At 46.2% G+C, this 21,322-nt stretch overlaps 1 protein-coding gene across 7 annotated transcripts in view; it reads left to right on the forward strand.

The window, feature by feature from the left end:
* The window catches only part of STOX2 (storkhead box 2), a 269,212-nt gene that overhangs the window by 235,652 nt on the left and 12,238 nt on the right, over window positions 1–21,322 (forward strand). For all 7 annotated transcript variants that reach the window (XM_053216273.1, XM_053216274.1, XM_053216275.1 and 4 more), the window contains 2 exons: window positions 11,296–11,448; window positions 19,041–21,306. In XM_053216273.1, coding sequence (XP_053072248.1) covers window positions 11,316–11,448; window positions 19,041–21,306 — 2,399 coding nt within the window. In that variant the 5' untranslated portion in view covers window positions 11,296–11,315. The remainder of the gene's footprint in view (window positions 1–11,295; window positions 11,449–19,040; window positions 21,307–21,322) is intronic.

The raw sequence follows: 21,322 nt of genomic DNA on the forward strand, positions 1-21,322 counted from the left end.
GGATTCAGAAGAGAGGCAGTTTAAAAAGCATTCATTTGTCACAGAGGGCGAGAATGGTCTGTTTTGTTCATTTTAAGAGTCTTCACAAGGTAGATTACTGCAGGATGGACGTCAGGAGTTCCAATTCTAGCCATGATGATTGTTCTTACCTTGAGACATGGTTCCGGACAGAGTCGTACGCTGCTCGTAGAGGGTTGTTACTGTTAAGAACAGATGTGAAGATGCGACCCTTCAATGGGGACATTGTTTATGATTTACTTCATTAGGAGGCATATTACCGGACAAGCCATCCGTAGGCAAGGAGTGTGCAAAACTCTGAGATTTTGTGCGTAAGTTACTCTCTTGAATCCCACAGGATGTTTTCCTTAGAAGGGGTAACCATCATGGCTCTTTGTACCTCAGGTTCTGTCAGAGATTATGTAGCTCCTAGTGTCACTGGTTTTTGGTCCTAAGGGTACCTCCTCAAAGGCGGAGTTTCCTGTCTCAGGTAAGAGAGTGGCCCAGCCAAAATTTCCAAAGAGGCCAGCTTTGTTTGGTGTCCTTGTAACTCTCTATCCATACAATTTCTCATCTTCTGGTGCCCTTCTCTCTTCCCCTTTGCTTTCACACCATTCTCCCCCAGCCCAGCAATACATGTCAAATGTTGTATGTTTACACACAACACACACACGCACACACATATATTGTATGCATATATAGGTATATATACATATAAAGTATATATGATATGTGTATAATATATGTGTATATATTAATGTGTATAATGTATGTGTATAATTCTTGTGTATATGTGTGTGTTTTATACATATATGTTATATGTATGCACATATAATATGCATATGCACATACATATATACACATATAATACGTATATATACATATATAAAATTATATACGTATATGTCGTAGCTTTTCTGCTTCCCAGTCAAACTATTCCATTCACTCAGTGCTTATGCTCACATTTAAGAGGTGAGTGGTCCGATTAAACGAATTCATACCAGTGTAACAAAGACTGTTACTCTCTTATTCTTTTTGCAGATGTCTCAGTTTTGTTTACAAACAAAAAAGTTCCTTTTAGGACAGAGTGACTGTTCTATTGAATTGCTATCAGTAGATATTCAAACACCATCAAAGAATAAATGGAATAAATTTAAATGGGCTCAGGGAAGGTAATTATAATAGTCCTGCATTTGTCAAATAGTTTTTAGGTCTCAGGGGCAGCATAAGCACCCAATATCCCTTATCTTCTTTAATCCCCTCAACTCTGTAAGGTGAACATCACTTTGTGTACTTTGCCCGAGAAGAAACTGCAACCCCCCAAATTAAATAATTTGCCCCAAATCCCGCAGCCAGTGAAGAGCAGAACTGGCCTCTGAACCTTCAGTTTTGGCTGCAGAGTCCATGGCCTCTATCCGTCTTGTGATGCCAGACTTGGGAGAGTAAAGTTCCTTTCTTGGTACAGTGAGTTGGGCGTTTTCTCTGTGTCTCTCTTCTGGCCTCTGTACCTCATTCCAGTAGACTCTTACGTGGTTCTTTCATAACAGCCTCCATGACTGTTGGAAGGGGTGGTTAGAGTATTCAGTTGGGGAGTTGGTAGCAGTCATTCAGTATAATTGTGCTGTAATTTGGGAACTGTCATTTAATTAGGCCTTCTTGTTCTGGTATAATTGCATTTTAGAGAAATCAGTCACAGTATGGTTGCAATACCAGCAATAAGCTAGTGAATCCGGGAGTACAGAGACTGAGGAACAGCTGTGGTGATTCTACCTTGTAAATGGTGGGAGAGAATGACCCTGGAGGTGTTAGACTCCTGTATTAAACTGTCCTTGAGAAATATCATCGGTGCAAGTTGGAGCATCTGATCCGTCTCTGGTGTGAGGCTGGGTTCTGGTGTGGGGTAGATTAACTTAGGCACATGGGTCCGGTCTCACACGATGCACTTAAATTGAAGAGGAGGAGGACACTGTCTTACAAAGGACTTCTGTTGGCCAGGTGCCCTACCGGTGTGTAACACCTGAGAAATTAATTGTTCAACCAGGACTGGTATTTCGTCATGATTTTATCCCTGGGGGTAAATGGCTGTAACTTAGCCCCGGATGAGGGTCTAAAGAGAAGGAGGCAGCTGGTGATGGAAACGTCTGGCAGTTAGCAGGGTCTCACCTTGCCTTGTCCATGTATGTGCCGTCCCTAGGTATTCAACAAGTATTTGCGTGCCTGCTTGTGAATAGCACTTGGCCAGGTTTTAGTCCATACACACGTGCTAATGTGGAGCCCGAGCAAAGGTTTGAATTACTGAAGCATTTAATTGGCCCGATGGCTCATATTGCCATCCTAACTTTTCAGCTACACATCTAGCACAAGAGCAAAATGGTCCAGCGGTGTTATCTGACTCTGATTAGAGAGATGTCTGAAGCATTCCTGCTGACGGTGACAAGGGCCCCCCAGCAGGGGGTTTTCACCCATCACTGCCCACGGGTTGCCCTTCTCTACCTCATACTCCACCCTTTCTGGCTTGCCCATCTCTGCTTATCCTGTGGCAATTTTTCATTAGTAGTCAAATCTCAGCTAACAAGAGTGATAGCTAATATAACTAATGAAAGCTCGTAGACCGAGGAAGATAATGGGTTTCTGAACCGATTGATTTGTCATCACACCTAGCTGCATGTCTGTGCATTAGACAGACTGCTAAGCAGAAAGATTCAGGAGACGTGGTGGACGTTAACCCATTTGTGTGTGCGTGTGTGCACGTGTGTGCACCATATGCCACCATGATTGCTCATTCGCTCTCATCAGAAGTTTCTTACGAAAGTCACGGGGAATGGACACCATTAACTTTACTATTATTAATGGGAACCCCTTATTTACATTTCTCTTTGGGATTAAGACAGTTCGTTTATTCAAATGGTAGCTTAGGAATTGAACCTTCTTTAAGACACTCATCATGTGTTGCCATAAAGCACCGGGTGACTTTAGAAAAGCTAGTGTAGAATTTCTAAATGTTCTAAAATTCCTTTTTTTTTTTAAAGAAAAAAATGTCATCTTTACTGCCATCGACTATTGCAGGGAAGGCCCAGCCTTAAATTTCTGAAAACAGTGGCATTTAAACCAAACATATAGTAAACTGGTAAAGCGGGCTTTTTCAATGCCAGTTTCCTTTTAGATTTCAAATGTGAACATTTGAAAGTCAAGTATAGTAATTTGGTTCCAAGGGAAAGCTGTTTAAAATAACGCAGCTGTAATGCTCTGCCCTCCTGCAGGGGTCGCTGTCTGCTCGAGAGGGTATGGGAAGGGAATACGTGTTCCTCTAGAGCAACTTTAAAAAAATATATATCATAGTAGACCGTCTGTTCCAAGAACCAAACAATATTTATACATAAAATTGGGGTCCATAAATTGAACTCATTGTAAAACACAAGGTCCGTCTGATGCCCTGCATCAGAGACGTTGTTCACTTAACCTCAGAGAGCTTATGACTTCCCCAGGCTCACGGGTGTTTTCAGGTAAAACTTGGCTTGTCAGGAGTTCCGTGAACAGCTCATTGGAAGGAATAGAGTCGTCCTGCCGCTGTGCCCACTGTACATTTTATAGGCATGTTTGACCATTTTTATGAGTCACGGTATCTACCGCATGTGGTAATTTTATTGGCATCTATAATTTTAACTTTAGTGTTAATTTTGGCAACACAGAGAACAAAAACAGGCACGCTTTCATCCCGAGGAGCAAAGCTGAGCAAGACTTTGAATGAGAAAGAGTAAATGATGAAGCCTTTATTACAAGGGAAAAGATTAATAGCCAATATATTTTGCTATTCTTTTTAAAATTAAAGCCTACTTTTTTTCCAGATTGGATTGATTATTAAAATAGTTTCCCCGGCAAGATGGAAACAGAGCTACACATGAGTACTGTATTATGCTTTTATGCCAGAATCCTGCTGCATTGACATAGAATCACAGAATCCTTGAGAGCCTGAAGGAATCTTTGACATCATTTCCCTTCTCAGATGAGGAAACAGCGCAGAGTGGTAATTGTGTTCTGTTGTGAGAGACTGGGCGCTTAGCAAAATACCTCCTGAATGCCTTTGTATGTTGGGAATTTGCCGGTTAGAAATTAGTACAGTTGCAGAACCGCGCCTGGAAGTAGGCTGCTTTGACTCATGAACTTCATTAGAGTCGAAGGTAACTCTTCAATCCAGAGTACAGATTCAGTTGGCATTTACAAGGAAGAGTTGTGTTTAAAAATAAACAGGAAAACAGGGTAATTTAAACATAATGCTGGTGCTTGAAAAAAATGGGTTATTTAAAGAAGGTTAAGATAGAAGATGGGCTTCAGGGTATTTTCAGTGTTGTAGTTTATTATCATGTAGTTCACCTGGAAGAACTATGGCTGTCTGTTGTTTGTTTGGTTTTTTTTTTTTTAACGTGTATTTATTTTTGAGGGGGGGAGGGGCAGAGAGAGAGGGAGACACAGAATCCGAAGCAGGCTCCAGGCTCTGAGCTGTCAGCACAGAGCCCAGCACGGGGCTTGAACTCACGAACTGTGAGATCATGACCTGAGCCCGAGTCGGACGCTCAACCGACTGAGCCACCCAGGCGCCCCTATGGCTGTCCTTTCCTTACAGTCGTGTGAAGATGGGGACTTTAAGATGGAAGGAAATGGTATGCTTGCTCTTCTAGTTAGGTATCTTTTGGAAAGCTACAGTTATCATCTGGGAAGAGATGGATATAAATTGTCATGAAAGTCGTGTCTTCCTAGGCTCTGTGTTGCCCTCCCTCATATGCAGAGACTGAGGAGTCCGGAGAACCTAGATTAATGACTGGAAAAAAAAAAAGGCATTTATAAAGAACAGAGCTTTATTACAGTACTTTTTTTTTTTTTTTTTGGCACACAAATAGAACCAAGATAGGAACCACTTTGCAAGGCGAGTGCCTAAAGGTATTGAATATATAACAGGCTCTCAAATATATTTCTTGAAAGGATGAATTATGTGAGCGAGCATTTTTTTTTTGAAATAATTCCAGCTAAAGGAACTGGCCAGAAGTTGGAAGGGAAAATAGAGGCGGGGGGGGGGTTTCAACAGTAAAAACGCACGCTTGGGGTACAGATATCACTGAGGTGGAAATAACTAGCTGTAGATACTGAGGGACGGAGAAAGTCAGCACGGGCGTGATTTCTACCTGTCGTGCCGGATGCCCCTTGTCAAACCAGTTGCCGGTTTGTTTCCCACGGTGGCACAGAACTGATTTTCTGACACCAACATGTCACATGATTCCTCCGTATAAACACACGCAGAGGTTCCCCATCAGCATCAAGAATTGGACCGAAGCCTCTGGTCAGGCAGGACCTGGCTCCTGTTTTTCTTGCTAGCCTGCTCCAGCTGTGCCCAGGTGTGCCCCGCTCCCCGGGGAAGGGGGGTGCTGCCCCACACCTGCTATCCCGCCTCTGCCGGGCTCCCCACCTTCTCCCCATGACCCTGGGCGGGCGGTCTCCTCTGTCCTCATGCTTCTCAGCTGACCGGTACCTTAAATGAAAGCGGCGTCCAAATGCTCGCTGAGGCATCGAGCTTTAATGTTGAATGCTCTTAAAAGCAAAGAGGTTTGCTTACAATGGGAACATTTTCATGTCTTCTCAGAGTTGCATTTTATTTACCAGGAACTTACGGAATGCTTCCTCTGTCCAAGGCACCGTGCTTGGTCTTACCCGAATTATTTTGGATTTGACAAATGTCCCCTGAGGATTGTACTTAAGTGGATGTTTGTAAGAAGGTAAAAGCTGAAGTAAAACCTACTTTACCCCTTCTTTTTGGAACAACAGGACAGAATTGTGGTCCAGGAAGAATTTACTAGTCTGCAAAGGAGCCATGAGTTGTCTTTGTTGAATGCGTACAGAACTAATTCTGACAATAGAAAAATCCATCCCATAAATTATAGGCAAGTAACAATTCATAGTTTATACACCGTGTGGTAGTTTCTGTAGATTATGGTGACCCACAAGATTTTGGCAGTATTTGCGTTCCCTTGTTTTCTTCTTTGACTGTAAATGTGGTCCAGTTGTTGGAAGAATTTTCTAGTATTTTAATTCAGAGTGATTAGCTGGCTCATTAAGCAGGTCTTTATATAAAAGAGCCATAGAAAATCATGGTAAACTTGAATGATGTGTTGTATTGATACCTATGATTCCTTTGATACAGATCTTAAATGTATGTCCTAAACCTCACTTAATATATAATTACTTTCCTGTGGTAACTGCTGTGTTTGGGTGCTCTGTTGTTGATGAAATTAATAAAGGGAGTCTTAGAAATTGCACGGTTAAGTATATTCGGTCTCTTGTTATTTTGTTTGAAATTATTTAGCAAGATACAAGAGGGAAGTCGCAATCCTTTAAATACCCTGAGGAATTCCTAGGATTACAGTGTTATCAATGGCCATTCATTCATTCATTCATTCAACAAACACTGGGTGTGTGATGTATTCGCTGCATTATTCTAGGCATCGGAAATCTAGTAGGAACGTAGCATTCAAATGTTGTTCTTTTACGGAGCTCTTAGTCAAGTGGGCGAGACAGACAGTGAACACACAGACACACGCACACACACTCAGTGAAGAGAGTAGCTTGCTGAGATTCTGGTGCCAGTTCCGGTGTGCGTGTGGGTTTTCCACATCACCAAGCAGTTACTCAACACAAGCGGACTGTCCTACAGTTCAGCTGATTTCTGATACCATCTTCCTGGAGATAGCATCAGATCCCACAGATTTTACCTGAATTCTTTGGGATTTGGCAGATGTTCCCTGAGGAGTATACTTAAATGGATGTTTGTAAGAAAATAAAGCCGGAGTAAAACCTGTTTACCCCTTTGTTTTAGAACAATATGAATTATGGCGGCTTAGAAACAATGTGTTCGCCACAAAGTAGCTGTGAGTTTGCTCACTCCTGTAAGATTGCCCCCCTTCCAAGCCGACCAAAAGCCCAAATTGTCACCTGTGCTTCTGACTGACCGGCTATAAATTGGTTTCCATGAGTCCTCCTTGGATTCAGTTAACTTGCTCATAGAACTCAGGGAAACACTTTATTTATTAGAGTGCCGGTTTATTATCCAAGGATACAACTCTGAAGAGCTGATGGGACGAAGTGCAGGGAAGGGGCTCGGACCTTCCATGACCCTCCCTGAGCACACCCCTCTTCCCCAAATATCCACGTGTTCACCAGCGTGGAAGTTCTCTGGACCCCATCCTTTGGGTTTTCAGTGGAGGCTTCGTTAAGGAAACGTAATTAAATCATTGGCCATTGGCCACTGATTCAACCTGCAGCCCCTCTCCCCTCCCTGGAGGCTGGCAGTAGGATTGCAAGTTCCATCTCTAGTCACAGTTAGTCTCCCGGCCACCAGCTCCTCCCCTCCCCCTTCCCGCCGGTCGGTCCCTAGTTTCAGGTCTAAAAGCCACTGATTAACATAACAAAAGACACCTTATCTCTCTCCTCACCTAGGAAATTCCCCCTGGTTCTAGGAGCTCTGTGCAAGAAATGGGGATAAAGACCAAATATGCATTTACTCTAAATCACATATCGGACTCGGGTAACAGGAGAGAGTCTCTCTTGTAGCGTTGGGACAGCAGTACGTCGGGTGGTCAGGACAGGGCTCCCTGAGGAGGTCCCGCCTTAAGCTGAGACCCAAAGGAGGAGAAGCCAGTCCAGCAAAGGCCTGTGCAGGGAGCATCCCAGAAGCTCAACAAAGGGCAGAGGCCCCAGTGCAGAAAAAGCTTGTCGCGATCAGAGAACAGAGGAGGTTGTGCGCGTGGCAGAGGGAGAGGGTGGGGAACTGGGAGGGTGACCGTCCCAGAGGTGGGTGGACAGGCCCAGACCCTGACCCTGCCACTGCAGGCCTGGTGAAGCGATCCCTCTCTGGGGCGCTGTGCGCAGTCACTGTAGGACGTTCTGCAGGGCGGGGGCATGTTTTCTGTTTTTCTAAGACCTGGCTGTCCTGTGGGGAAAGCAGTGTCAGGTCAGAGGGAAAAGTGACAGTCATCCAAGCCATCCCAATGGGTCAGGGGAGAGCATGGTGCTTTGGAGGGCAGGTAGCACTGGACATAGAGCAGAGGAGCCCATCTAGGGAGCACCTGGGCCCGGGGTAGACAAGGATTGCCGATGGGCTTGGGGACCTGCGGGGAGTGGAAAATAATTTATCTTAGTGCAGTATAAAAAATGAGGTGACGAGATAGTCACTTAGAGCCTCCAGATTCCATTCCGTTCTGTACCCGGAGTGAAAAGTTATGGCGCATTTTTCAATATTGTCGCAACACTGAGCTTTTTCGAAGCAAATGCAATTCAGACGCACTTGAAGCATGCTGGCCCTTGTAGTTGGCGGCGAAGAATGAAAAGAAATTAACTTAGAAGATAGCAGTTCAACTAAACGGATCATTTTAGCTAAAAGCATAAGGACAAGAGTGGCCTGAACTCAAGCAGTCCGTTTGCTAACAGCCCTATCTTTTCTCTGGAGAGTGCAAGTTCCCTGTATCCTCTACAAGACTAGAAGGGAGACCTGCATTCAAAAAACAAAGATCGTATTTAGTGGTTTTGTACCCCTGGTCTTCTGAGAAGCCCTTAATCGTGATAGGCAAGGTTCAGAAGGTGTTCAGCTCCCAAATGGATCCCGGGTCAGAAGGTGCCGGAATCTGCACTGATCTCCCCCGTGGCCCGCCGACCCCAGATGCCTTAGCCAACCAAGCAAGAACCTAGCCTCAGTGCCCCAGCCTCTCCTGCAGGAGGCGGAGGGAGAGAGAAGGACTTCCAGAAGAGATCTTTCCGGAGGCTGTGGCTGAGCTACAGGGGCCGCTGTGGGGAGGGGGGATTTGAACGGGAAGAGCTCCAGACTCCCACCTCCCCTGCACCTCACCACTACCACCGGTTCATCTATTACGCCTGAGCCTTTAGAATTAATTTGGTTTGAACTGAGGGTATAATAGGTTTTAAGAAGATATATACTGACGGTGCCTGGGTGGCTCAGTCGGTTAAGTGTCAGACTCTTGATTTCAGCTCAGGTCCCGATCTCAAGGTTCGTGAGTTCGAGCCCTGCGTCGGGCTCTGTGCTGACAGTGCGGAGCCTGCTTAGGATTCCCTCTCTCTCTCTCTCTCTCTCTTTCTCTTTTTCTCTTCCTCCCCCCTCAAAATAAATAAACTTAAAATATATATATATGCTGTTCTAGGCAGTTGCACACTTGCCTACTGAGATGGTCCCAGCCCTCATTTTTGAGCCACCAGTATGAATTGAGCTTTACCAGCCAGCAAGTGATGCTCATACCTCCAGTGGCAGCCAAAATTCCACGTTCTCACTTCCACCCACTGCTACCCCACCGAATGTTTGAAGGAGGCCTCTCTTTGTGATTCTTCTCTTTCTGTTCCATTGGCCCCCGAAGCTCATGTATTCTGGTCAGTTCTGCCTTCTGCTGTTCTCTCCTTCTGGGCCTGGGTACTCCCCACTCGCTTTGACCACTCTTCTCCGCCCTGTCTTGGAGAGCACGGAGCCACGGCAGAACTGACCGGAGCCCCGAACTGAGCTGGGCTTGGTGGCAGGGGTGGGGCCTCCAGGCTTTGACTCCGGCTTCCCACTGCCTCATCCCTGCACCTGTTAGGCTTAACCCCCCTCTGGGGGTTTTCATTCCCGGGCCCCGTTGCCTGGTTCCATCCATCAACCCTTTTCCCATCTAGTCCATCCAAGCACGTTCAGGTTCTTTCTCGAAGGGCCTCTGGGTTCCCAGCAAACCGGGAATCGCGGCTGGGTACAGCTTTGAGTGCCCGACAGTGAGGAGCTGGCCCACCCCAGAGGGTCCTGACATACTCCCAGGAGGGCACTGCCCAGTGCCACAGGCTGACCTGAGCCTGGGTTCTGGCCAGCATCTGGGAGTTTATTACATGGGAGAAATCAGGCCCAAGAAACAAAAAAGGAGAGATTATGTAAATACATGTGGGAAGTCAGCTCAGAAGCTCCCAGATCCTCTGCTCTGCTGCTAACTTTACCCTCTTTCTGTGGGGCCCTTTTGCACACGACACCCTACCGAGCCCCAGGTGGCACCCAGGTGGCACCTTCAGGCTTTCCTGCTCTTCCAGCCTCTCCCTCCGCTGGGGCCCCAGCCCCACCCCAGAGATCTTTACGGGGAATCCTAGGAATCCTCGGAACATAACTTGAAAAGCACCACACTGCGACACAAAGACCGCAGAAGTGAAGACAGAGCCTCACGGTGCACGTTGATGCGCTTCAGGAACCGTCATCAGCCCCTCGCGGCTGGGTCTTCAGCCTGTCCACCGCCACCGATTCTTCCAGTTGCAGACACGGGCAGGAGGTCACAGGGTCCCTTGCGGATGGTGATCTGCTCTCTCCTGCTCCCTCCAGTCCATCCGGCTTCTGAAAGTCAACATCTGACTTTGTCGTTCCTGAAATTCCTTCCGTGGCTCACCCTCCCTCACAGGGTGAAGGCCTTGCGTGCTCAGCTGTCCCCTCGTGGTGGCCCCGTGCCCTTCCCCACTCCTCCCCAGAAAGCGGCTGCTTACAAGTCCTTCCCCCCCACACCTCCCAGCCCCCAGGCACACTCCCGCTTCAGCACCTGATTCCGGCTGCGCATCTCGGGGGAAACCTCTCACTTCCAGCTTCTAAGCACCCCCTCCCCTCACCCCACCCCCGCCCCCCCCCCCCCCCCCCGGTGCTGCTGCACCACCGCCCTGTCCCCTCTGTCCCAGAGTCTGTCATTCAGCCTTCTGTGGAGAACGGTGGACTTCGGTCTAGTTGCCTGTCTCCTCCCCTTACTCCTTGAGAGCAGAGATGATCTGGGGAGGGGAGCTCACTCCCTTTCCCAAGGAAATCCCAAGCCCCCAGCAGATGGCTGACACGTGAAGAGCCACTCAACATTTGAATGAATGAATCCTCACGTTTCCCCAAGTGCATTTGTCGAGATGGGAATGGCAGTTCTTAAATAAACCGGCTCCGAGTTAATAAAAACAGAGCTCATTTTTCAGCCTCGTGTCGTACGCCCTTCAGCTGTAAGTCTGTTGAAAGGAGATCTCAGGTTTTAGAGGCAGGTTCTGTTTGCCGAGGCCATTGGAGCTTCCACTGCTCGGGGGGCATCCTTCCACCTGAGGGGCATCCGCTGTGTGGCCGTAACAAGCTTCAGCGTTCAGAGTTGATCGTCCTCATGATACTGGGAACCGGGAAGGGTCATGGTGTGTGCGTGTGTGTGTGTGCGTGCGCGCGTGCATGTGACAAAAGGCTGGGTCTTTTAATGAACTCCTTCCTTGAAAATTGTCTTTCTGCAGGTGATGTGTCACCAATCAGCATGTCTCCCATCAGTCAATCTCAGTTCATTCCACTCGGGGAAATCCTTTGCTTGGCCATCTCAGCAATGAACTCCGCGAGAAAACCTGTCACCCAGGAAGCGCTGATGGAGCATCTGACCACGTGTTTCCCAGGTAATGGGAAGAGAATGTAGCACTTTCCAAACAGACGCGTGTGCTGGTCGCTCTGGGACTTCATGTGGACCGTGGTGCCTCTCATTGAAATGTAATAGAAAAAAAAATGTTTTGCCAAAACTGGCCAGAAACGTTCCTTAGGTCTGTAATTAGAAATCAAATCATCTCTGTTATTTCAAAACTAACGTGCCGTCTCCAGGTGATAATGTAATGCTCTTTTTAAGGGGCACTGAGAAGAAGAAATACAGTCAGGATGCGTGAAGAATTCTGGCAAAACCCACCAAGGTTCTAGTCAACTTCAACATAACCTTTATTTTTTAAAAAAATTTTAGTGTTTATTTTTGAGAGAGAGAGAGACAGAGCATGAGCAGGGGAGGGGCAGAGAGAGAGGGAGACCCAGAATGCGAAGCAGGCTCCGGCCTCCGAGCTGTCAGCAAAGAGCCGACGCGGGACTCGAACCCACGAACCGTGAGAACACGACCTGAGCCGGAGTCGGGCGCTCAACCGACTGAGCCACCCATGACGCATGGGAGCGTGTCGGAAAAGTTTAGTCCCAAGGGATTACACTAGAGCGATAGTAAGGACAGACAAACAAACAAAAACATATCTTGCATGCTTGTGTCATGGCCTGATGAGTTTTAATAATAGGATATTTGATAAATTAGTTAAGATCTCATTTTAAAGGCAAAAAATAAAATGTTTCCTTGTCTCTTAAATATTATAATGAGACAATAGTCCAGCTGCCCTACCAATGGCATTTGGTGCCTCTGGAATAGTGATAAGCTAAAGACAGCGTAACCTGTCTCAAGGTGGGCAGCCCGGTCCTCAGCTCCCGTGTATTGCCCGCCCCCAAAAATGTCAAACCCTGCCAGAGCTTCAAATCTACTGCTTTTTCAAGAGACTCTGGAAACTCTGTAGAATCTGTGACATCTGTAGATTTCCTTAACTATTGGCAGTTACGTGTGTGTTGGGTGTGTGTGTACATTTTAACACACGGGTGCCCGTGACTTGCAAGTCAAATAAAGCACGTTATCGGGCCACCAGTTTGGCAGCTTGGACTCGACATGTACCTAGATGGAAATAGAGCTTACCCAAAAAACGAACTCTCGACATAGTTTTCACCCAACCTAGAAGGGACCTTGGTGAAACAGAAGCTGTGGACTGTATCAGTTCCCTTTTGCCACCAAAATGCCAGGTAACAATCACAGGTCATGGATGGCATATGGCAGTGAACGTTTATTCAGCTCATGTGTCTGGGGGTTCTCCGGGAGTCAGTGGATCCAGACTGGACCTGCCCAGGTGGCCCTGCGCCACCTGTACCCCATCCTCTTTGGAAAAGGGGACAAGCAGTGGCAAGTTCTGCTAACGAGGACGACAGAGGCCCCAAGAGAACAAGTCTGGTTATACAGAGGCTCTTCAGCCCTTCGGTCACACCACACCCACTGACATTTCATGGGCCAAAGCAAACCTGGCCAAACTCAAGGTCGAGGTGTAAGAAAATGCACCCCACCCATGGCAGAGGGCAAGAGGAATACTTCTGGGTTTTTTTTAATGTTTATTTATGTATTTTGAGAGAAAGCACCCACATGTGAGTTGGGGAGGGGCAGAAAAAGAGAGGGGGAGAGAGAATCCCATGTTGTCAGCACAGACCCTGAAGCGGGGGTTGAACTCACAAACCGTGAGATCCTGACCTGAGTGGAGATCAAGAGCTGGTCGCTTAACTGACTGAGACTCCCCACTTTTCCTTTTGCCCCGAAGGAACTTTACATTTCTCTCCCAGTGATTTATTTCCTCCTTCTTCAGTTTTCTAATTAACATGTTTGGAAACTATGTGTGCTGTTTAAAAACTCTAACACAGACCGACCGACCTTTTGCAACCTATAAATTACCTTAAATTTTCTAACATTATCTCTGAATATTCTTCACTGTATGATCGTCTTTCTTTGTTAACTTGCAGGCAAACCCTTTTCCTTTCAGTAGCAAGATAAACAGAGTGCCAGGTGAGAGCAATCTAAGGGGACAGATGTGGTTCACAGATGTAATGCTCTTGTGAAGAAAGACCCTTCTTGGTGGCCTTGTACCTGGTTGGCCTCTTCTGACATCAAACTTCCCCACAGCTTTTGAAATCTATTTTTATGTAGCTTCGTGGGAGATCACCTAGCTTTTCCAAAATTGGTTACATCTCTCCCATGACTGGGCTATGAAATAGAGAATGGAAAGAACACAGAGCCGGTATGTAAGAGTAAATTGTGAAAAACAGCAAAATAAAGTAGTAAATTGCCAAGCAGTTGATTACAATATCACTAAGTTGGAATACTTTTGTAGAGAAATCCATAGGTCACCTGTACTTAAAAGAACGACTGCTTTGCTAGCTTATATGGCATGTGAATTTAGATCTCAATGCCTTGTCATCAGATGGGCCAAGGGGAGCGAACTTCACCTTTTTCAGCTTTGTGACACTGATGACTAACGGGTCAACCCCACATTGCAGGGGCGCTGTACAGATCTGAGTCTGGGGCAGGGGTTGGCAAACCATGGGTGCAAGCTAAGTGTGGCCCACCACTTACACTTGTAAATAAAGTTTTATTTGGAACTTTGTTAGAACACAGCCTTGACTATTTGTTTATGTATTGTCTTTAGCTGCTTATGCGGCAGTTACAGAATTGAGTAGTTGCAGCTGGGAGATCAGAGGCCTCACAAAGTAATATAATTACATTCTACCTCTTTAGAGAAAAAGTTTGCTGACCACTGGTTTAGGGCGTGGTAGTAATGATTTAAAACTTTGTTCAGCAATAGTTCCATACTTTATTTTATTTTTTGATGTTTATTTTTGAGAGACAGAAAGGCAGAGGTGAGTGGGGGAGGGGCAGAGAGCGAGAGGGAGACACAGAATCTGAAGCAGGTTCCAGGCTCCAAGCTGTGAGCCCAGAGCGTGATGCGGGGCTCGAACTCCCAAGCCGTGATCATGACCTGTGTTGAAGTCAGACACACAATCGACTGAGCCACCCAGGCGCCCCATGACTGTTTACTTTTACATAGCTTACTGCCTGAAAATAAAGTTTTGACTTTATTTAACTTAATATTTAACTTAATGTCATTAAAACATTTGAACTCTCATATTTAATGCATATGTTATACGTAAAAAGAATAGTCTAGATTTGGGCCTCCATTACTGTTTTGGTCATCCATATTCTTTTTTTTTTTTTTTTTTAGTGTTTATTTTTGAGAGACAGAGAGACAGAGCATGAGCAGGGGAGGGGCAGAGAAAGAGAGGGAGACACAGAATCCAAAGCAGGCTCTAGGCTCTAAGCTGTCAGCACAGAGCCCCAACACCAGGGCTCAAACCCACGAACCGCGAGATCATAACCTGAACTGAGATCGGACACGCAACCAACTGAGCCACCCAGGTGCCCCTAGACACCCATATTCTAAAGAAACTTTTTAGTGAAAAGTCTCCTAGTAAAAATGCCTGACAAACTGAAATGTAAACCCTTTTATCACCTTTCTATATTGGTTGAATTTTGGAATTTCCATTATAGAAACAAGAATTTTTCTTAAGGTATAAAAAGAATAAATACTTGCTTCTCAGCTAAGTAAGGACTCATCACCCACCCATCCAGAAGGATCACTTAAATTGAACTAGTACTTGTTGGGTTGTTCATGATTGGATCTTCCTGGGAGGAAAGCTGACTCTCAGAGAAAGAGACCTATAGGCTGCTAATGGGGTTGAAGTTTGCTTGTGTATTTGCTAGAGAATATTAACATATGTATGTATGTACATATATAATATTCTGTCTCCCATCTCATCCTCTTACATTGGTTCTTGCTAAATTCTCCCTCAGCCAGTGTTCTTCACAAATGAGAAGAAATAATCCAGAGAAGCCCATTGAAAGTTTCCATCTAAAATGCTTAACATACGGAAGGTATACATAAGCGCTCCATTCCAACGATTTTCAGATTTGTGGCATTAAAGGGATATGTAAGTCTAAGTAACCTCACGTTGTCATGCAGCGTTATTAGATCTCTGTTTTTGCTTTGGAAGATGTAAAAGTGTGGAAAAGGAGAGAAGTCGGGTGTCAGCCTTATTTGGATACAGAGTTTATCTTTTTGTTCTTTAAGCCCTCAAAATCCAAGCTCATGATGACCTTTGGGAACAGAATCTGGAAGTGGTTGAATGCGCAAACTTCGAAAAGTACCCATCACGGCCATCTCTGTCCCAGGGGAGCCCTGCAGACCTCTCATGGAAGTCTGGATTTCAGACAACTGAAAGTGCAGTCATTATACTGGGGCTTCATAATAAAATAAGCATCATAAATATCAGCGACTTTCAGTTAAAGCCTTGAAGACTCACAGGTAGAAGTGTGGAAGGTTGATTGGACAGGGCATGTTTCCAGCTTGTGTTTTCAAATTAGACATCCCTCGACCGATACACGTGAGGATCCAAGACACGAAGACTTCGTTCTGTAATACCGTCACAGTTTTGGTTTGGAGTAACAGCTGTTCTTCCGGATTACGCCTCAACTTTCCTTTATAATGACAGCATAGTAACCTGGGCAGTCGTGAACTCGTATAAACGAGGCTTGCCGTGTTCTGGAAAAACTTGTTTCTGTTCCAGTGTTGACTGCAAGCAAGCTACTATGTAAGACACAGATTTCAGTACGGGTTTGATATCCGGATTGCTATGCCCCACAGCCCAAGTGGGCATCATTTGTGCCCACGGTGTGAATATGGTCTCATCTGGGGAGTTGTAGTCTGTGTCAGTGTGAACGGTGCCCCCAGACTTGTCCAGCAGGAGGCCCTGGTTGTTAGTAGGGTGTAGAAGCTCTTTTAAGTTGCTTCTCTTATATGCAAGCATTTTTTTATTTTATGACGGCACTCAAGAATTTCATATATATGGTTTGGGTTCTATCGCTAATTCATATGAAGTTCATTTTGTGCAGAAACTATCATAAAAATTTTAAAAATTGTTATTATACCAGCCTTGAAGCCATTGGCATAAAAACCAGAGTACCTCTCTCAAGAGCAGAGCCCTAAAGGGAAACTATGCAGCTCAAACATTAAATAATTATACTAAACAATACATTATTCATAAGCAATGTTGCCTTTCCCACCTCACCACTACGGATGCCTTCTGAATATGGTAACTCAGACAGACGTGTATGTTACATCGCATTCATCAACTCTCTCCCAGGCCGTTACTAATGCTTTCATATCCCACTTTTGTAGTTTTGGAAGGATTGGGGGAGCCTAAACTTAGTTTACCTGCTGTTTTAGGTTGCTACAGAATGTTCTTAGGAGGTAATCTGGGTTTCCATGGATCCTGCCCCAAAGTTGAGACTATATGGTTCATGTTCATGGAGCCCCCAGTATATGTCAGGCACTGCTTTACATATCTTAAGCTCATTTTTAGAAATTTTAAGTTTATTCATTTACTTATTTTGAAAGAGATAGTGGCAGAGGGGCAGAGAGAGAGAGAGAGAGAGAGGGAGATACAGAGCCCCAAGCAGGCTCTGCACTGTTGGCACAGAGCCCGACGCAGGGCTGGAGCCCACAAACTGGGAGATCATGACCTGAGCCAAAGCCAAGAGTCGGACGTTTAACTGACCAAGCCACCCCAGGCGCCCCTGCCTTAAGCTCATTTAAACTCACAACTACCCTACGAGGGTACATGGGGTTATTATCCACATCCCGATGACCATGGACAGAGGCTCAGAGAGGTTAGGTAAGTTACCTAAGGTGATAACCAGCAACACTCATTTTCTAGCATAACCCTAACCAAGTACAGGTGGCTTAAACAACAGAAATGTATTTTCTTACAGTTCAGGAAAGCGCAAAATCAAGGTATCAGCAGAGTTGGTTGGTTCCTTTGGAGGTCTGTGAGTTCAGAAACTGCCAGACCTCTCTCCTTGGCAGGTGGATGGACATTTCTACCAGTGTTTCTTCACATGGTCTTCTCTCTGTGCACGTCTCTGTGCCCACTTACCCCTTTTTAGAAGAACATTGGTCGTGTTGGAGTAGAGTCTACCCTGATGACCTCATTTTGACTTGTTTACCTCTGCAAAGACCCTGTCTCCAAACCAGGTCACATGCTTAGGTTTAAGGGATTAGGTCTGAATGGAGGAATGGTGTGGTGGGTGGGGTTCTGCATAATGCAGCCACTGCCACCAGGTAACAGTGATGGAGCTGGGGTTTGAATCCAGCAGTGTGGCCCTGGGCTCCAGGCTTTCAGTCTCCACGTCACACTACCTTAACTGTGTCAGGCTGAATCCCATGAAATTACATTTTTGTGGGTCAGACACGGTTGAATGCTGGCAGTATGATTCAACCTGACCTATTTCCAAATTATATCATCCAGATCAAACTAGTCAGGACTGTCGCCCTCAGTGTGCCTGGCACTGAGGAATGGACAATATCCAAGAAATAAGTAATGTCCTCTAACCCAGAGAGTTTACTCTCTCTTAAGAATTTATACTTGTAATTCTGTCTCTTAAGAAAGACAAGGCATAGACATGCACACAGAACCCTTTGAACACAGTATTGGCCATGGTACCAGGAAGTCTCGTCATTTTCTTCTGGAATTTCTATTCTAAGGACTATGGCATTTTCGGACTCAGTGACCAGATGGAGAAGCTTCTAAGTTTTCACAAATGTATTTATTAGGGCTCTCTGGTTACGAGTTAGAAAAACTACCTCCATCCTGCTGACTTAGTCCAAGAAGGAGAACATTGTCACCCAAACTTCATCAGTAACGTAGTCACTTTCAAAACTGAAGGTAATGATTTCAGACCTGGAGGGTACATCTTGAACAATGGTCGAGTCTGATTGCCCCTTTATGTAACTTACAAAGTTAAGTTTATTAAGTAAGCTTAATCTTGAAAAGTGAGTGTATGGAGTAGCTTCAAGTGTGTATGGTGGCCTCTGTATATGTTCTATTGGTTTTTGATGATCAAGATAGCTATTTCAACCCAGTTTCCTTAGCTTTTTTTTTTTTGTAGTGAGAAAGGCTTTTCTGTAAACGTATATTATATCATGTAAAACATTTTTCATTTTTCCATCCTTTAAAAATACTCTGCCTTTTCATGGCTCAGTTCAGGAAAGACCTTGTGACAACCGTAGCAATCTCACTGCCCCTAACTTCTGTCTCTCTTCCCGAACGCCTTTGAATCCTGCTGGCTTGCCATGTGGATGATACGTTGAAGCTTGGCAAAATTCATACGATTTTGTCTTAGTTTGGACTGCTGTAAAAAATTCCCATAGACTGGTGGCTTAAGCACCAAACATTTATTTCTCACGATCCTGGAATCTGGGAGTTCTGAGATCAAGGCACCTGCAGATTTGGTGTCTGGTGAGGGCCCTCTTCCTGGCGTGAAACCGGCCATATCCTCGCATGGCAGAGGGAGTGGGGGTGGCTTGTCTCTTCCTCTTCTTACGAGGGCACATCTCGAGGGCCCCATCCTCGCACCAGAGATTAGGATTTGCACATGTGAGTGTTTGGGGGGATACAAACGTTCAGTCCATAGCAGATCCTGAAAAATCGGGAACCAACGACAAGTTCCCTCTACATTCTCATGAGTGTGTTCCTTTGGTTTTAGGTGTTCCCACCCCAAGCCAAGAGATTCTACGGCACACGCTCAACACGCTGGTGCGGGAGAGGAAGATCTACCCAACTCCGGATGGCTATTTCATCGTGACCCCGCAGACTTACTTCATTACTCCTTCTCTCATAAGAACTAACAGTAAATGGTACCATTTGGATGAGAGGATACCTGACAGGTCTCAGTGTACCTCTCCACAACCCGGAACCATAACGCCCTCTGCCTCAGGCTGCGTCAGGGAAAGAACATTGCCCAGAAACCACTGCGACTCTTGCCACTGCTGCCGAGAAGACGTGCATAGCATGCACGCCTCGACTCTGCAGAGGAAACCTGCCAAGGACTGCAAAGACCCCTATTGCCCTCCTTCACTCTGCCAGGTGCCACCCACTGACAAGAGCAAAAGTACTGTCAACTTTTCGTATAAGACAGAAACTCTCTCAAAACCGAAAGATAGTGAAAAGCAGTCCAAAAAATTTGGGCTCAAGTTATTCCGGCTAAGTTTTAAAAAAGATAAGACCAAACAGCTAGCCAATTTTTCTGCCCAGTTTCCTCCCGAGGAGTGGCCCCTGCGAGATGAAGACACGCCAACCACTATCCCTAGGGAGGTGGAAATGGAAATCATTAGGCGTATTAACCCGGACTTGACCGTGGAAAATGTCATGAGACACACTGCACTGATGAAGAAACTTGAAGAAGAGAAAGCACATCGGAGTAAAGCTGGGTCCTCTGCCCATCACAGCGGAAGAAGTAAAAGGAGTAGGACTCATCGAAAGTCCCACGGGAAGTCTCGGTCCCACAGCAAGACACGAGTGTCTAAAGGAGACCCTTCAGACGGTTCTCATCTGGATATCCCAGGTGACAGAGAGTATGACTTTTGTGATCCTCTTACCAGGGCACCCAGGGAGGGCTGCTTCATCATTGAACACAAAGGAGATAACTTCATCATGCATAGTAACACGAACGTGATTGAGTCTCATTTCCCCATGACACCAGAATGGGATGTGTCTGGGGAATTGGCCAAAAGGAGAACTGAGATGCCTTTTCCTGAACCTTCCAGGGGAAGCTCCCACTCAAAAGTGCACCGAAGCCACAGCCATACCCAGGACCGAAGGTCCAGGAATGAGAGATCCAACAAAGCCAAGGAGAGATCCAGATCGATGGATAACTCAAAGGGCCCTCTGGGTGCTTCTTCTCTAGGGACCCCTGAAGACCTGGCTGAAGGCTGTAGCCAAGACGACCAAACCCCCAGCCAGTCCTACATTGACGACAGTACGTTAAGGCCCGCACAAGCAATTGGCCATCAAAGGGCTCATGTGTCATCCACGAGCTATAAAGAGGTGTGTATTCCAGAAATAGTCAGTGGCAGCAAGGAGCCTTCCAGTGCTTGTAGCCTCTTGGAGCCAGGAAAACCACCTGAGAGTTTGCCATCCTATGGGGAACTCAACTCTTGTCCAACAAAAACAGCTACAGATGACTATTTCCAGTGCAACACCTCCAGTGAGACGGTCCTCACGGCACCATCACCTCTGGGAAAGAATAAAGAGGATCATGACACTCTGACTCTGGCGGAAGGGGTGAAAAAGCTGCCTCTGTCTGATAGGCAGGCCCCACATTCTTCCAGGGAGCCTGTGGGGCACAAGGAGGAGTCACCAAAAGGGCCAGGTGGGGGCCCAGCTGTTTCGGGCGCAGTGGCAGAAGGGATCGCCAATGGACGCCTCGTCCAGCACCACAGCGCCGAGCCCAGCAGCCTGGACAAGAGGAAAGAGATATTCAGCAAAGACACACTGTTCAAACCTCTTCACAGCACCTTGTCTGTAAACAGCTATCACAAATCGAGCCTGTCCCTCCTCAAATCTCTCCCGAAGACACCTGCCGACACACTGCCAGGCCGATGCGAGAAACTGGAGCCATCCCTGGGGACCTCGGTGGCACCAGCCATTCCTGGTTCCCAGCGTCAGCAGGAGTCCGGGGGGAACCAGGAAGCCTCTTTTGACTATTACAATGTCTCTGATGACGACGACTCTGAGGAAGGGGCAAACAAAAACACAGAAGAGGAAAAAAACAGAGATGATGTAGGCACCATGCAGTGGCTCCTTGAGAGGGAGAAGGAAAGAGACTTACAGAGGAAATTTGAGAAGAACCTCACCCTCCTTGCCCCAAAAGAAACCGACAGCAGCAGCAACCAGAGAGCCACGCATTCGGCACGCCTCGACAGCATGGACAGCAGCAGCATCACTGTGGACAGTGGATTCAACTCCCCACGGTAGGGAGAGGCATCT

The sequence above is a fragment of the Acinonyx jubatus genome, chromosome B1, assembly GCF_027475565.1.
Source record: "Acinonyx jubatus isolate Ajub_Pintada_27869175 chromosome B1, VMU_Ajub_asm_v1.0, whole genome shotgun sequence".
NCBI classification, from domain to species: Eukaryota; Metazoa; Chordata; class Mammalia; order Carnivora; family Felidae; genus Acinonyx; species Acinonyx jubatus.